This window comes from Phodopus roborovskii, unplaced genomic scaffold, assembly GCF_943737965.1.
Source record: "Phodopus roborovskii unplaced genomic scaffold, PHOROB, whole genome shotgun sequence".
NCBI lineage: Eukaryota > Metazoa > Chordata > Mammalia > Rodentia > Cricetidae > Phodopus > Phodopus roborovskii.
This window is the reverse complement of record NW_026126583.1, coordinates 4,777,144-4,795,441: the sequence shown is the minus strand read 5'-3', so window position 1 is coordinate 4,795,441 and position 18,298 is coordinate 4,777,144. Positions and strand designations below refer to the sequence as shown.

General features: G+C 38.9%; 1 protein-coding gene across 1 annotated transcript in view; it reads left to right on the top strand.

The window, feature by feature from the left end:
- Relch (RAB11 binding and LisH domain, coiled-coil and HEAT repeat containing) overlaps positions 1-18,298 on the top strand; it is an 81,392-nt gene that overhangs the window by 42,434 nt on the left and 20,660 nt on the right. The window contains exons 13-22 of the mRNA XM_051203917.1: positions 581-652; positions 2,921-3,061; positions 3,413-3,577; positions 5,125-5,272; positions 9,157-9,313; positions 10,463-10,586; positions 11,446-11,494; positions 13,295-13,374; positions 16,697-16,803; positions 18,151-18,250. Of these exons, the coding sequence (XP_051059874.1) occupies positions 581-652; positions 2,921-3,061; positions 3,413-3,577; positions 5,125-5,272; positions 9,157-9,313; positions 10,463-10,586; positions 11,446-11,494; positions 13,295-13,374; positions 16,697-16,803; positions 18,151-18,250 (1,143 nt within the window). The remainder of the gene's footprint in view (positions 1-580; positions 653-2,920; positions 3,062-3,412; positions 3,578-5,124; positions 5,273-9,156; positions 9,314-10,462; positions 10,587-11,445; positions 11,495-13,294; positions 13,375-16,696; positions 16,804-18,150; positions 18,251-18,298) is intronic.

Genomic DNA, 18,298 nt, shown 5'->3' with positions numbered 1-18,298 from the left:
AGATTTATATTCTATGAAGAAGACATATGGGAACAAAACCCAGTATGTGACTTTTTTTTATTTTTTGTTCCAGTTCAGTGTAGACAGCACATAGCAAAACTCCAGCGTTTTGCCTATACAACCAGGAAAGAAGTCTTCTTAAAGAGAACATGTAGTCTTATGTAGCTGGCTAACCTATTGGCTAGTCCCGGTGGGAGAAAAGAAACTGGTATCTATCACACACCACGTCTCTTAAGGTCCAGAAGATTCTCCACCTTCTGTTCCTAGAAGAGCTTGCTGCTTGTGACAGCCTAAGGAGAGCCTAGTCCTAAGCAAACACACAATTTCTAGATACCTTGCCAATTCTTTATCTTTGATTTTCCCTTTTTTCTTTAACAGATACCCCTGTGCCTTGATGTTTAGGCTGCCCTTGATTCCCTTATTCCTGGCCCAGGTATAGACACACAGGGAGTCCCAGAGGTGGAAAAGGAAGACAGAGTACTATATTCTTAACAAGATGTATGGTGAAAAGTAATTGTCTTTTGGAAGAAGAGAGGGCGTGTTGCTTATCCTTGACTGATGTGCTTGTTTTTGACTGCAGATTAATCACAAATATCCAGAAAGACGACTGCTCGTAGCAGAGTCCTGTGGAGCACTGGCACCTTACCTTCCCGTGAGAGCTCTTACTTGTTTCTGTTTAACAGTAGAGTGTTGTACGTACGTTTAAATCCAAATTCTCTTAGCCATGCTATTGTAACGGAAGGGGGGGGGGCGCACACCAATGCAGTTTTTTGTACATTCTAATTGGTTGTACGTGCATATAAATAATCTGTAATTATGCCAGTAGTTCTGACAGTATGTTCTGTTCTGAGGACCCTGGGAAGTTCCTTATGGTTCTTTCAGCAGTATATAAAGTGGAACCCATATCCCTACCTAATAAGATCTTTTTATCCCTCGCATATTTACACATACAGTGTTGTATGGAAGTTCAGGGTGGGCAGCAATGTTTCTGCATGGCACTGATCAGAGAGGTAGTGCTCAAATGGCCTGATGACAGCCCCACATTCCCAAAGCAACCTAGTTTTATTCAAAAAAGGACTTGACTTAATCAGTAAAATTGTTAAATTGACTAAATTTTAACCCTTGAATCTCTGTACTATGACACCAGAAGGAAAAGTGATAACAGAAAGTACTTTGGCTGCAAACTGACATTTGGCAGACTTTTCAGGAAGAGCGCTTAGGTTCTTGCTTGAGCACTGAGGGCAGCCGCTGGTTCCTTTCTTGGGGTATCAGTTTTTCTCAGCAGAAGCACATATTGTCAAGCTGTGCTTATTCAGACTTGGATATATGACAGACATCTTCATGTTCATGAAATAACTTGTCAAATCCCTTTCCAGCGATAAAAATGAATATTGAGTGGGTTCTAGAATTGTGAGAAATTTGCATCTACCACTCTAAGCCTAACAGCTTCTAAATGCATAAAGGCTTTTTAATGATAAAATTTGCCAGTTTTGAAGGAAATCTACATAAATATGTGTTCTAGTGTTACAGGGCCCTGACAGGTATCCCTTGGGGGATGGAGGGAGTAGACAAAACACCAATGAACAACCTGAAACACCAGGCTCAGTTTATTCCAGGGAGGGGTAAGCCTTATATACCCTCCAAGCCTGCTGCAGGGGAGAGGTCCACTGAGCTGGCGTCTGCAGAAGTGACGTGATCGCCATCCATAGGTTCATGTCATCTCCCTCTGGCAGACCTAGGCTGACTGTCAAGAAATGTCTACTGCACATGCTCTTATTGTCTGTCTAGGCTGACTGTCAGGCCCATTGAGGCTTAGTTATCCCACATTCTAGTTTTTTTCCCAAATTCACATTGTGTATGTTAACACCATCAGAGATGTAGCAGTGAAATTTAAGTTCAGTTATATGCTGTGGAATTTGGTTTGTTTTTTGTGAGATAAGGTCTCATTGTATCCCTGGATAGCCTGAAACTTGCTATGTAGAAAGAAGATGGCCTTGAACTTCTGATCCTCCTGCATCCCATTTCCCGTGTGCTAAGATTACAGATCCTCACCATCACAACCAGCTCACAGGCTTAAACGTGTGTGTAGTTCACCTAAGAAGACTTAAGAAAATGTCGAAACAAAAGCCAGGTCTTTGTTCTTGTTTTGTTTATTATATATTTTAAACCAAGTTCAGCTTGATAATTTTATAACTTGGCAAGTTTCAGTAACTACAAAGAGGGGTTTGAATTTGAGTACTGATGACTTTTTTAAGATTTTCTTTGTAATTAGGTGTAAAAGCAGGAATGGGGGCTACACATGAATATATGCATCTAAGGAGGCAGTATGCATACCTCTAACTACAGTTAGCAGGTGGTTGTAAACTCCAGGCTTCTGTAACAGAAGTAGAGTCTTAATGACTGAGCTGTCTCTTCAGCCCCGATAACTATTTAATCTCAACGTTTTGTTTTGTTTTGAGACGGGGTTTCGCTGTAGTTTGGGAGCCTGTCCTGGAGCTTGCTCTGTGGTCCAGGCTGGCCTTGAACTCATAGAGACCTGCCTGTCTCTGCCTCCCAAGTGCTAGGATTAAAGGCATGTGCCACCACAGCCTGGCCTTAATCTCAACTTTTAATGAGCTGATTCTTTAACATAACTGAAAACAGAGGTGTAGGGTGCTAGAGGTTGAGCTCAGTGATTGGGCCCTGCCTGGCATTAATGCAGTCCTGGGTTTTCAGCATTCACATCAGGGTCTCACAACCACCTGTAACCTTGTGTGCACAAAAACCCGCACTCGCATACATGTACACAACATTTATAAATAAAAATAAATCGGATTAAAAATAAGCTAAGGACAGCACTAATTGACACCTTTAGTAAATGTAACCGTATTAAATAGCAGCCTTTATAAGTAAGTCACAAAAACCTATTGGTTATTTTCAGAAAGAAATTCGTAGTTCCTTGGTTCTTTCAATGTTGCAACAAATGTTAATGGAAGATAAGGCAGATTTGGTAAGAGAAGCTGTGATCAAAAGCCTGGGTGTCATCATGGGCTACATTGATGATCCTGACAAATATCAACAGGTATGTTTTTCAGCATGAACGTCTTTTACCCTGTTACAACTTCCAAATAGTGTAGTGATTCAGATACTTGGCAGTCTGCGGATGAGATGGTGTGCCCGTGTGGTCGTTGGAATGGCGACTGCTTTCAGTCCGGTAGCTGTCAGGAAGTTGGAAATGAGTGCACATGTTTCCCACCCTATTTGCTCATCCATGGATACATTAACACTTATATGGGGAGGATTTGGAGATGACTGACTGTCTTCCTTAAAACATCTTCTGAATTTCTTAAAACGTACATTTGTTGTGTTTTATGACGTCTTTGGGAAATGTTATTCTTTTAACAGTGTTAATTTACCTGTTTCTCTTTTGCAGGGCTTTGAATTGCTGCTGTCAGCCCTGGGTGACCCCTCCGAAAGAGTTGTTAGTGCCACACACCAAGTATTTTTACCAGCGTATGCTGCCTGGACAACAGAACTTGGAAATCTACAGTCCCATCTTATACCTACACTACTGAACAAGATTGAAAAGCTTCTCAGGGTGAGTTCTTCCTTTTTCCGTATAGTTCATAAATTTAAAGAGTCTGTTCTAGACCATCTGGGAGAAATACTGGGGACAGAGACAAAATGTAGCACTTACCCAAATAGTCTAACACATCTTCACCACTGAAGAGAGATGAGGAGAGATGAGGAACTAGAGGAGAAGGCACAATGGGCATTGACGTTGTTCACAGAGCCAGCTGCTCCGGATCTTCTGAAGACGAGGCTGTTATACATAAACTATCAGCTCCAGTTCCAGATTGCAGAGATGACTAAATGCTAAGTCTCTGTAGTCGTCTTGTTTCTATGATGTCAAAACTGCTTTAACTCTGAGACATCTTAAAGAGAACTTCATTCTACTCAGAAGTTGATGACAAGTTGAGAAAATAATAGACACTTTTTTATCTAATTTTTGTTCTAAATGTTCTTTGAGAGGTTATCAGAAAAGTTAGTATTTCATGAGTGGCTGTATATACTGCTAAGATCAGTATTTTAGATTTAAAAACCTACTTCATTCTTACTTAGAACCCTTTGAGGAAGGGTGTTTTGTGTTTTACATGGAAATTAAGGTTTGGTGCTCAAGCAACTTGCCAGGGTCCACAGCTATCATACAAATTGATTTCTGACTCCAGACTCCTATGCTTCGTGCCTCAAACTCTTCAAGGACCTTTAAGGCTTTTATCGTAAATCTTAGAACTGTTCAGTAGATGATCGCATATGTATGTGGGTATGGGCCTAAATCTAAATTTTACAGTGAGCACTTAGGGGAAAATATATAGAGAATAAGACTGAAGTGACTTGTTCAGGAAATCTAGGGATTTTTTTTTTTTTAAGTGTCTGCATTCTTTCTATCTGATAATTAACCAGGTCTGGTTTTCTTGTGTGTATACTATGCTGTGGTATAAGTAATGCCACATTGCTTCTAAATGTCTCCAATGTCCCTACTTAGCTAGTAATGGTTCTGTTGAGAAAAATGCTGACATCTCAAGTTGATCTGAATGCAATAACTTCTTTTATCTCTAGTATTCTTAGAATTTTGGTTTGGTTTTTTTTTTTGTTTTGCCTTGTTTTATTTTTTCACTGTAACATTTTGCTTTTGGGTGCCATATCAATCTTTTTTTCTGTCACCTCTCTCTTTGTATCTGGGAAGCAAGTATTGCAAATACAAGTGGCACCAGGTGCCTGAAATCATTTAGGACATAGAGAAATAGCAAATGCTTCTACTGGATTAGCAGTGTCACACTTACTGTGATTCCTGTGACTCACTCTAGTACTGAGGAATTCCAGAAGATAAGACACTCCCCACAGAAAGTGTCCCCAGCACTAGAAATGACTGTTCCCAGATTCCCGTATTAAAGAGTCTCGCATGCCTGTAGTGCCTTCTCACTTCTCAGCAGTTAGAATGGACACCTGTGAAATGCATGTTTGGGGTCTAATGTAGAGATCCATCCTTAAATGTTGATTTACCATAGAAAGGGAAGCTGACATGCATCCAACTAACAATGTGATTTCAAAAAGCTAAGATAGCTGCCACCGCTTATGTTTCAGGAAGGAGAGCACGGGCTGGATGAACACAAGCTCCACATGTATCTCTCTGCCTTGCAGTCCTTGATCCCATCTCTCTTTGCATTAGTGCTTCAGAACGCACCTTTCTCCAGCAAAGCCGAGCTGCATGGCGAAGGGCCACAGATCGAAGGTACTCGACTCCGCTCTTGAAGGAAGGGTAGAATATTGGCAGTTTAGCTTCCCAGAGAATTTTTTTTTTTTTCATTCTAAGCATTATATGACAGCATGGTTACTAAAATGTATTGTATAATGTGTAGAATCTTGTGGTCGGAAATTAGTAAAGCCTCAGATAAACTTCGTAGTTTTCTTCTTTTATGGAGAAGCCATGTGAGATTGTAATAGTTGTGCTTTCTTCTGTTACCCATTGGGTGGTGGGTTTCACTTGTTTGTCGGTTTTATGGGAGTTTTGTGTTTTGTTGGGTAGGGTCTCACACTAGCGAAAGCTGGCAGTTTCTATAGACTTTGTTAGGAAGCTGAAAGACATTTCTGTCTCAAATCTGAAGCAAATGAAAAGACTCAGTAGTTACTAGAGCTAGTGTGTGAAGTTTTTTTTTTTTTTCTTCCCTAGCTGTTTTGTTTTCAACTAGATAATATAAATACAGTTATAATTTTTAATAATAATAAATAATATAATTTCCTGCTGTGTTTGTGGTAGATAGAAACAAGCATGTGGTAAGTTTTTCTCTCCCCTATTAGAAAGAGTGATTTATCTTCAGAAACAGGTGAAATCAGGCTGAGAATTCAGTGACTGACAGAGTGCTTGCTTAATACATGAGCAGGGGTACTAGGTTCGTTCCCTAGGACTGGAGTTGGGAAGAAAGGAGGAAATACGTGAAGTCACTGCCAGTAGACAGTAAGTGATCTTTGATGTGTAAAAAGTGGCTAACAGCCATAGAGCTCCTAAGAAAAGGCTGTGTATGAAATATCTTCATAGCATTTTTCAGGTTGGTGAAATTATCTGTCTATTACTGGCTTCTGATAAAGAATTATTGTATTGATGACTTAAAAAAAAATCAAACTTCATAAAATAAAGACTTGGAAGGTGTGACTCCATAAGAATCCATGACTAGTCACTCTGTGATTCTACCACCCAAAAGTACTTCTTGTCTTAAGTCCCTCTTCCTCTTCCAGGTTGGCTGTGGTAGTTTGCTGAAATTGTCTTAGCAAAGTAACCCAGGCTAAGAATCTTAAACAACAGAAGTATGCTCTCTCAGAGCCAGAGGGCGAAAGTGTAACGTGAAGATACTGCGAGAGGAAGTTCCTTCTGAGAACTGAGAGAAGGCTGTCCCCTGTCCCCTAACATCTAGTCATTTGTGGGCCTTCCTCGGTGCTCCGTGGCTTGCGGATGCATCTGACTGTTGTCCCCTTCACTTTGCATATCCCTGTAGACTTCAGTACCCAGCTTTCTCATACTTGTAAGGACATCAGTCATATTAGCTAGGCGCCTACCCCACCCCACCCACCTTCTAGTTGATCTCACTTTCTCTAAACACACCTGTAGCAGTCCCATTTCCAAACAGAAGACTTGGGAGAGGTGAGGAGAAACTAGTCCAGCCTGAGATACCTGCTACTGTTTCTTCCTGTTTTTAACAAATACTCCTTGGATGCCAGCTCTGCCATCCACTCATTTCTTTGCCGTCCTGATCATGCTCCTTACTTCTGTAACTACTGCTTCTTGTGATTGTCTTCATTACACCAAATAACAGTCTTGGTTTTAGTGGCTGTTGCTATATATAACTCTTTGGCTTCTTGTTGATGATGATGTATCCCAGGCTGTCCTGGAACTCACAAAGATCCACATACTTCTGCCTCTGGAGAGCTGAGATTAAAGTTGTGCACCATTACAACCAGCTTTTAGATTAATCTTAAAATTGTATCCTTCATCTAAATGATGTGTTTATTATAAAGGATGATACCAGTTTTGGGGTTTTGGTTGGTTGGTTGGTTGGTTGGTTTTTTTTTTTGCCAGTTATTTTATAGCATTAACCAAAGTTTATTTTGTGCACTTTTGTTTCAGGTATTTGGGGTGCACTGGTGAACAGGGTAGCATTCTCTGATATTTTAAAACTAAACTCCAGTAATTCCTAGTGGCTGCTATTCTGCAGAATTACTGTGCACATTTCCTTGTTGATAAGATACTATTTTTTACCATCATATTAAAATGTTATTCTGAGTACCTTTCTGTAATATTGTATGACAGATTTTAAGTTTTTAAATTATTAAGTAGAAAAATATTTGAGGCTTTTAAGACATTCTTTTGTTGTTTTGTTTTTTGAAACAAGATTTCTCTGTGTAACCTTGGCTGTCTGGAACTTACTCTGTAGACCAGGTTAACCTCAAACTCAGAGTTCCACCTGCTTCTGCCTTCCAAGTGTTGGGATTAACGACATGTGTTACCACACCCACCTAAAAATTCTTATCTCAATAGCTAAATTATCCATATTACTACCTATTTCCTGTTATCATTTTGTTTCTGTTGGACTCAAATTTTAAAATGCCTTTAGTCCCATTCTTTGTATAGTCAGTCTTAATCCATCTATTTTCATTGCAATCATTATTTTCCAATCACAGATTAATAATTTTCAAGTACAAGCATTCATTCTGTCATATCTAGCAGATTGTGCCCAGTACAACAGAACCCTGGTTGAAATTCTATCAGATATGCTTTGATGTGACAGAGATGTTTAAACCCAGATACCCCTCATCATCTAGATCTTCTATTGCTGAGCAAGGCTAGTGAAAATTCAAGCAGACATCTAGGCTGTGAGAGATACCATGTTACCCATTGAATAGCAGCCATGACCATTCTCGTCATTTAAATATTGTTGAAAGCCTGTTGCAGCATAGGAGTACAATAATGTTAGGTAGTATTTCAAATTTTCTGAAGCCTACTATCATTAAATATATTTTGAGCAAATGCTGCACGCTTCTGTGTCTTTTGAGTGTATTTACTACTATTTAGAAGTTATATCCTACAGTTAATGAACTATTGCTGTACATTATTCACTTAATAACCATGTAAGTATTCCATAATAGCATGAAATCCTGAGCTATCAAGATGGATCCATTGGTAAAGGTACTTGCCAGCTAACCTGTGTTTAATCTCTAGTACCCCCATGCTGGGAAGAGAGAACTAACTCACTCCTATAAGCTGTCCTCTGACTACCATGCATATGGTAGCACAAACACACACAGGCAAAATTAAAATGTAATTTAAAAAAAGAAATCTGAACCAGGCATAGTGTTGTAAGCCTTTAATTCCAGCACTGGAAAGGCAGAGTCAGATAGATCTTTGAGAGTTCAAAGCCAGCCTGGTCTACCGAGTGAGTTTCAGGATAGCTAGGGCTACAAAGAAAAGCCCTGTCTGGAAAACTAAAAAAGAAAGAAATTTGATTTTGATCCATAGGATTATAGGCTTTATTAATATGCTTAAGCTTTTAAATATACTAATATATACATGTATGTATTTAAGTTACATGATTTAAAAGTGAGTTTTTTTAGTTTCCCTTCAGATATTTTTAAAGTTTGTAATGTGGGACTTTGGTTACAGTATCTATGTAGATTGTGCTTTATTTAGCTTTCTGGTCACGGCTGTAATACCTTATATTATCTTAAACAGACTGGAATTTTTTAAATAAAACATTTAATGTTGAAAGTTTACTGAAGAAATTTATTCTTCAACATAGTCTCTAAAGGATAGCTTTTATTCTTTCATTGCCGTAGACAATATATTGGAATTACATGTTTTTGTTGTTGGTTTTTTTTTTAATTAAATTAAAATTTTAACTAAATCTATGTCTTTTATTGGAGTCTTAGAACCAATTTTAACGTACATTAACTTAGTTTTCGCTAATTAATGTCCATTAAATTATTCATTAAGTGTGGGCTATCAAATCTCCTTGGTGTTTGAAATGTAAAATTTATAGCAAGTTAATTAAGTATCAGAACCTTATTTTGCTTTGGGCAGAATAACTAAGTGCTCAGACTGTTGTTTTCCTGTGTGCTTTGTTACAGTGACCAGGTTCCCTCGGCCTATGTCACCTCTGCAAGATGTGTCTATTATTATTGGAAGCCGTGAGCAATTGGCAGTGCTGCTTCAACTGTACGACTACCAGCTAGAACATGAGGGCACAACAGGCTGGGAGAGTTTGCTGTGGGTTGTTAATCAGTTGTAAGTTACCGCCTCCATATCCATTTTATATACCTAAATTAGATCAACAAAAAATAGCTCATTTGTAGGCTTGAGACAGAGAAAAGGACTCTCAAAAAAGTTTAATTTGTAAGAAACAGAAATTTGGCATCTTCAATAGCCAAACTTGAAAAGTGCTAACACTGTGTGTTAGCAATAATGTGGTGTAGGTTGGGACCAGGTCCTGAGCTGATCATGGTCCTGGGACAGGTGATGGACGCTGTGCAGACGGGGAAACAGACCTGTAGATGTGACTCATACTGAAAGTTTTATTGAGGGGGAGGTAAGAAAATAAGGTAAAGAGACACAGAGACCCAAAGAGGACAGAAGAGAAGAGGGAGACAGGAAAGGTCCTGTCTTCCCCAGGGAAACAGCGGGAAAGAGAGCATAAGTGGTCGAGGGTCTTTCTTCTAAAGGGTTCCTTTGCAGCTGCATGCAGACTACTTAGCCATGGAACCCTGGGCTGACCAGGGCACTGCCTGAGTGCTTTCTGCCAGGTGACAGGGGCAGGCCAGCATAATACCTGAGCCCTTACACTGTGTATGTAAGATTCTGTGAACAAGCTCTTCTTTATTGGGTCAGGACTGACCTGCTACCTTGAGTGGTGGTAGTAGTGGACTTTAAACTATGTTCTAATTTAATAGCTGTGAGTTCAGAGTTTAATAACTAATGTAATACTTTTGTTAAAGCAAGGGTTTTGTGATGCATCAAACCCATGATTTTGAATTTCATTAACTTCAATGTAGAAAACTGCATTTTGTTTTTGTTTTTTGTTTTTCAAGACAGGGTTTCTCTGTATTGCTTTGGAGCCTGTCCTGGGAATAGCTCTGGAGACCAGGCTGGCCTCAAACTCACAGAAATCCGCCTGCCTCTACCTCCAAGGGCTGGGGTTAAAGGCGTACACCACCAACGCCTGGCAAAAAACTGTATTTTATAGCAAGCAGTTACAACTGATGTTTGAAGAGTTGATCTAGTAGAGCCCACTAATGCCTTTTCAAAGAATCTGAAACCCATCCTGTGCTTACAGAGAACACGGGGAAGGTTTTCAGATCAGATCTGTACTCTTGCAAGAGTATCCCAGTGACAGTCATTTACCTGTGCCCTGCTGTTTTTCTCTGCTTTCACACTCAGGTTGCCACAGCTTATCGAAACAGTGGGCAAAATTAATGTAACTTCAACTGCCTGTGTCCATGAATTTTCCAGATTTTTCTGGCGTCTTTGCCGCACATTTGGCAAAATTTTTACAAACACTAAGGTAAATATTTGTAATCCATCTTTACTTATATTCAAGATATACGATTACCAAAGTAAATAAATGCCTTTTAGCATCTTTAATATCTTAGAATGCTGTTAAATAGTTATATTTAGTAGTTTATTTAGCCTCAGCTTAGGGTATACTGATATTTTATTATGTGATCTGCCATAGTAGATTTATCAAAGGCATATCAGCTGGGGAAGGCTGCCCAATTCTTTATCATATACTACAGATTTTGGAAGTATTTGTCTGCTTAGCACTTGATAAAAACCTAAGATGATGAACCCCAGCAGCCTATAAAACTTGCTCCAAAGATACCACTTCTAGAATCAGCATGAACACTCCATTGTATGTCTCAGTCATTACCACAGAGTGATCTGTCATGGTAGCCTACACTGCTTATTGTTTCCAGTGTTAAAATTTGAGGACCCTTGCATTCAATTCCTTATTCATTTCTGCTAATCCATTTGTCTTGGGTTTATTGCTCGGCTAGTTTCTTAGAGAACTCATATCACAAGGTAGTTGTCAGGTTTCCTCAAGATACTCAAATAACAGACATGCTAAGCTTCTGCTCCTTTTTAAAGCAGAAACGTAGTCTGCAATAAGCTCAACAAAATTGGCACTTTCTTTCTAGTGTGTTGGCTGCTAAGCTCAGAGCTTTAGTAAGTTAACTAACCTGTTACCTTAGTGATTTGTGAAATGAAGACATTCAGGCTTAGCTGTGTGGTTCCACAGCTCAGTCTTTTCACAACCTTGAGCCTGACCATTTCAGTAGCCTATAAAGCAAAATCAATAGTTGCATCCATAATCGATATTTTATCACTGATTAATCCATGGACCTTCTCTTTGCATTGCTTAGGTAAAACCCCAATTCCAGGAGATTTTAAGACTCTCTGAGGAAAACATTGGTAAGTATGTCCATTATTACTTTAAAAAACAATGGGACCTTTATAATCAGGAAAAACACTATATTTGTTATCTGAAAATTATATAACTAATACAAGCAATTGTGAAGGAAAGTGTATGCCATGGAGTACTTAGTATTCCCACAGGCCTTGTCATTTATCTTCTCCATGGGGTGAATTTATCCTTCCTTACTCTGATTGTAAATAGCTACCTTTTTATGACCAGACTTCCCTAAGGTCAAGGGTGTCAGACCAGCCGCTTTTAACCCTTAAAGTGTGCTATGGTGTGCGCAAAATACTTAGCTTGCAAAGCAAGCACTATTAAGATAACAGATGAAAACAGTGAAGGGCATGCAAGGTTTTTTAATGAAACAGAAAACTTAAAGAAACTGTAGGTCCTGTGTGAAGAGACCTTGCACTGAGCATTTTCACCCATCTGTCTTAGTCAGGGCAGGTATAGCATCAGCATCTCTCTAGGCCAGCTTCACTGGCCTAAGAAAATGAGTATGTATGCCTTCTGTGTCCCTGACTGGTTTTCTTCATTTCCAAGAAAAAAATTATAGAGAGTATTAAATGGAATAAATAGCAATTTCCACTTAATTGATCTTGAATGCATAGGTAATTCTTTACCTAAAATCCCACCATTAAGGATTTTAGATAATTAAGATGTGATTTAGTGTCTAGAAAATTACATTTCTGGTGTCCTTATCAATAGTTAGAGAATGAATAAATGGATTAAGTCGGAAAACATCAATACAAAAGTTACTTTTAATAGTTTTTTTCAAGGGTTGGATTTTGCCTAATTGTTAGTGTTTTATGTTTGAGGTATGTACTAATTCTGATGATAAATTAGTGGGAAAAAAAATTAAGTTATTGAGAACTCACAGCTTTTAAAATCAGTAGTTAGCTGAGAATATTTAATTATTCAGAAAGGAAATGATCATTAATCCAATTTTTATAGTTGATATCTCTAAATACCACTTAATCCGGCCTCAGATTTAATCTAGTACCATTGTTGAGTTAGGTAACATTAGTATTCCTCCCAAGAAAAGGTTACTTTTAGCAGCAAAGTAAACTTTAAATGCTAGCTAATGTAAAACCAGTTTTGCTGTTGTTGAAATTGTGTCCAAATCCTAAATGTATCTTTTCCATTCAATTTCTTTGTATTCAGCACTGAAAACAAATTGACCATATAAAAATATCAGTACAATAACAAAAACACTCAACACTGAAACAAAACACTTGAAACTGTGTAGTGATCAGGAAATGAACTGTAAATGATTTTATCTCAGTATCATTGTAGAATTTACCTTCGTAAGTCTTTATCTTAATATTTGTAGACAAAGACTCGTAGAGAGTGGGCATCGGTCATGGTTGGATTTACTTTCCATTTATGTAGCCTCATTCCTCCTCCTCCTCCATGAACATTGTCAGGACACTGTCTGGATGAAAATCTGTAACGTGTGCCCTGAGCCAAAGCAGTTAACTAATACACATCCACGTGCCACGTTAAGACCTGGCTGTACAGATACTTGCGAGACTCTTAAAGCGTTTGGGTTTTTTTATTCTAGAAATAGGAGTCTAAGATCCCGGTTTGATTATTAAATTCTATCAGAAGGGTATGTGCTAGATTCAGTTCAAAAGTATTAATTTGTGATTAGCAGATCTGAATGTGCCTTCAAACAAAATGCTTCCCAAACAGTCTTGTAAATAGTTGTACTTTTAAATGCAATTCTGTTTTTTCACTTTTGCCTTCACACTTAAAATATACTAGAACTTTTAAAAATATTTTAATAATTTTAGATTCCTCAGCAGGAAATGGGGTCCTCACTAAAGCTACAGTCCCCATTTATGCCACAGGAGTCCTCACGTGTTACATTCAGGTAAGAGAGCAAGTCTTTCTCTCCAGTAAAGGTGCATGTCCTTAGAAAATACCTGTTTGTTTGCTGGGGTCAGACCCAAATCTCCAGCTTAAGTGAAAATGTTACCCAAAAGGAAAACAAACGTAGTTGTATTCATTTATCAACAAATGTTTTGTAGTGAGGAGCATATTTGACTAAGTCTCCAAGTAAAGTACCAGTTTAGCAAATACATTTAATTATACATCAGTCACAAGGGTGACCGAGCTCCACCACCCATGTGACAGGACTTCCCGTTACCCGACTGATGATGAAAGCATCAGCGATGTGAAAGCAGAGTGTACTAGACTAAGAGTTAGTCCCCGGATCGGTGCCTTTCTTCTACGCTAGTGTAAATGTCATAAGCCCCGGCCAGCGTCAGGAAAAGTGTATCTACTGGGGCGATAGGGGAGATGTCAGGAGGTGTGAGTCATGCTGACTGCTGCGGTAGCAGACGGCCTCCCTCTCCTCTCTGTTGCTTCAATAGCATGACCCATGTTAAGGCACGCCAGAAAACGGAGCGACGAGAAGGAAGAGCATGCGTTCACTGATGATTTTCTGAGTGTTCATCCATGGACACCTAGCTTCTTTCACCCTGGAATTCCAAGAGCATCACTTGATATGTATTGCACCTTTCTTCTAAGCACATTCAAGTGGTGTCACAGCATTAAAACTAACTGCTATACCATGAATACCAGCTACCTACGTTCTGGTTCTATTAATAATAGCACAGTATTCCTTAAAGCTTTTCTAAATGAATTTCTCTAATGTCATAGCACAGTTAAGCATTGCCTGTGTTGGGTCTTTTCAGTCATATATATAGATAGCATTGACAGTCTCCAGTATTTCTGAGTTAGGGGTGAATTATGTGAGGTCTAAACACCACTGTAAACAATAGTGTGATACTTTTCTCCATTTGATGTGGAAGTTGCATCAGCATAGTATCAAATCTGATATCAATGTTTTCACTTTTTAACTTCACAGATTGGATAGAGGTTTTAAAGCATGGTAAATTTCCAGATACAAGATACGGCATATTGTATGACCTCAAAAACAGACTTAATGATATTATCACTAAGGACCTATCTTTGAAGTGACTCTAAAATCCAAGCATACTTTTATTTCTAAATGATGAAAGCTTTTCCATCACAGAACTTTGAGGTAGTAATCAGAGGTTACCCAGATTGCTCATTTCAGAAAGCATATATCAGCAAGCAGTTAATGGTTCTCCCTGCTAAGTACTATTTGTGTTAGGATAAACCACAGCCTACAGTTTTATTGGGAAACAAAGCCTATCTTGAGGTCTGGGGATATAGCTCAGCACTAGAGCACTTGCCCACCACGTGCTAGACCCTCAGTTTGATCCCCAGCATCACACACACTTCTGACCTACATATATAAAGGAATACTATTTGAATTAATATTTTAAAATGGGAAGTAATTACGGTTGATCTTGTAAACGCAGAATTTGGATGTCTACTTTTAGCTCTTGTTTCCCTGAATTGTTTTAGACTTGCAGTTTATTTTCCACAGTTCTATTTACTGTTAGACTTCAGTGCTTATCCTGGTTACTTTGTTGTGACAGAGGCCATGGCCAAAAGCTTCCTGGGGAGGGGAAGGTTTGTTGGGTGCACATGCCCCTGGCACAGTCCATCTTTGAGGGACACCAGGGCAGAAGCTGAAGCAGAGACCATGGAGGAATGCTGCTTACAGGCTTGCTCTCCATGGCCTGCTCAGCCTTCTGCAACCCAGGGCCTCCTGCCCAGGGGATGGCCCTGCTCACCCTGGCCTGGACCCCTCTCATGGGGCATTAATTAAGAAATGCAATAGTTTTATCAATTGAGGTTCCCTCTTCCCAGATAACTCTAGCTTGTGTCAAGCTGACATAAACAAAAAAAAAAAAAAAAAAAAAAAACTAACCAGCACAGTGGATAACACAAAAAAAAAGGTGTGGTAAGTGGTGGGAAATGGAATTCTATTCTCACCCAGATCTGATATAATCTAGTCTTCCTTCTGGGTCTTTGAGTGTGTCTTATCACCTTTGACCTTAATTTATATGTTTATTTCCTGAGAGAATATCAGATTCCTTTCCTTGGTGCATTCAGATTAGTTAAACATACAAACTTTTTAGCGCTAACTTAACAAATTTGTGTATTTCTTCATAAAAATTATGAAAGTAATAATGATTCATTGAAAATGACTTGAAAACATTAGTAATTTATTCTTAATCACAAACAAGAACTGTTTTCAGAATGCTGCTGTTTTTCAGCAAGTAGAGTTTTTACCACTGAATAGTGCAGATATAATTCAATTTTTTACTATTAGAAAGGTAACTGTTTTGATGGTCTGTTTTTAACTGTGTATAGCCACCATTCATGGAAACCGAACTTGGTGATAAACATTTTAATAAAATATTATACCTTAAATCAGGAACAACTAATGAAGTTGTGTATAGTAGTAGAAATAATTTATACATCAGAGTCATCTAATACTAAGGATACTAACTATCCTTAGTACTTAAGGCTGTTAAATCTTTAGTTTGTGGTTAGTTGTGGTGATATATTATTTATGATTTATTAAAGCCTGCCCAAGAATGCAGAGAGAAAAGTCAGACTCAAGCTTTAAAGATGAGGAATGGTTGGCAAACATCTTTAACCAATCCCAGGAGCCAGGATTAAGAGGTAGATGGATCTGTTAGCTCAAGGCCTCCATGGCCTACACAAGAGTGAAGAGTAACGGAGCTCGTGCCTTTGATCTCAGCACCGGAGGTCACAAGCCTTTAAACCCAGCATTCAGAAGGTATATAAGCCAGGAGCAGGGTCTCAGAGCTGGCATTCAGTCTGAGAGAATCTGAGGAGCAGTAGTCAGGAGCAGTGTGAGGATCGCCCCTTTGGTCTGAGCTGAGGTAGAGGTGAGAGCTAGTGGCCTGCTGCTTTGCTTTTCTGATCTGAAGCTTGAAGCTTGAACCCCAAGCTTCTCTCTTGGTCTTTTATTTTTCATGCTACAGTTAGTGTAACTAAAAAACTGAGTTTTCTATGCTACTAATTTTTTCATTTATATTTAAATACAAATAGTCATGTGACTAGTGGCTACCATATTAAACAGCCAGGTCTAAATCAAATAGTGATTTGTTTGACCTCATAATATTGTCATCATGGTTATGTTTAATAATACTACCTTCAACTAGTTTTCTAGGTGGGATCTGGTCCCTTCGTGTAGTAATTCTTTCTAAATAAAGATAGGTAATTTTGGCATTTAGTTCTGCTTCACTGTTTGGGAATTCATTATCGGTATTTTCCCTCTGCAGGAAGAGGACCGCAAGCTGCTGGTTGGCTTCTTAGAAGATGTAATGACGCTGCTCTCACTGTCCCATGCCCCTCTTGACAGCCTGAAGGCTTCTTTTGTGGAACTTGGGTAAAAACAAAATACCTTACACTTTTTGTGGGGGTGCGGGGGTTGGTGGTGTTGGTTTGGTTTGTTTTATAGAGACTTATCAAAGAAAAAGTCGGAAGAGTCAGGAAAATAAGACTCCCGAATGACAGCTGTGGGAAGAGTTTAAAAGCAGATGAGAGGAGCCCCCATCCAAACTGAAGCAGGGCAGTGGCTTCCAGAAGGAGGGAAGGCAAGGGGCTGTGTGTGGCATGCTTCAGCAGCTAGAAAGGAAAGCACTGTATGGTACCTGATTTTTATTCAGGGTATATGTAGTTTTCCAAATGGATTTATTAAATGAATGCTATTTTAAACCTAACCACACAATAATTGTGTTTAAGAGTTAAGATTTTACATTTTGGGCTGGTTTGGGTTTTGCTTATTTGAGTATTCTTAAATATTTTTAGTGGATGTATTGTAATTTTTTAACGAGAAAGGGGGTACTTTCTTTGAAGCTGGTAGAAAAATATAATCAGGTGGAGATTTTAAAAACCTAGTTTCCCAGAAGTGCAAAGGAACCCCGACTGAAAGCTGGTGTCATGGACTCCTTATTCAGTTCTCTGTGATTCGCTTGTCCTACTTTAACAATAAGTTATGGTTACTGGAATACGTGTATCTCAGTCACGCTCTTTGTGGTACTAGAAATTAAGCCTGGGTCCTTATACGTGCCACACAAATGCTCTCCCACTGAGCTATAACCCCAGCCTTTTAAATTTTTTTTCGTTTTTTGAGTCAGTCTCATTTTGTTTCCCCCACAGGCAGGCCTTGAGCTCATTCTATAGCTCAGGCTGCCCTTGAACTAGTAACTCTCCTACCTACCCTCATGAGCAGCTGAGATACAGGCCAGAGCCACTAGGAGGTGCATTCATTAATAATAACATCTTCCATTAAGATGGACTTCACTCTACAACCATATGACAGGAAAAAAAAGGCTTATTGCTTACCCAGTTTTTATAGACCTGGGCAGCATTGTGCAGACCGGCCTGGAGTTTGCAATCCTTTGGCTTTCACATCCTACCTTCCCTGTACAAGGGTACAGCACTATTCCTATTTTTATCTACCATTTTTGTTTTCATGCTATTAAATAGAATTTCTGTCACAATTACAGAAGCTTAGAGGAATATAACTTTGAATATGATTTACACTTACGTGAAGTGACTTTTGTGGGACCTTAGCTGTGATATAATAAACATGTTTCATTCATATGTTCTACCAGTGTTTTTATCATTAATATGCAGATGTGTAACAAACATATAGGCACAGAGATGGTGATTTTTCAGTGTAGCAGTCAGGCATGTGGCTTTGGTGTTAACGTTGTCATTTTTCCTGCAGTGCCAATCCGGCCTATCATGAGCTGTTGCTGACTGTTCTGTGGTATGGTGTTGTCCATACTTCCGCACTGGTCAGGTGTACTGCTGCTAGGATGTTTGAGGTATGCTAACACTCACTTCTCTTGCTTCTGGTTGCAATTTCCTTTTGG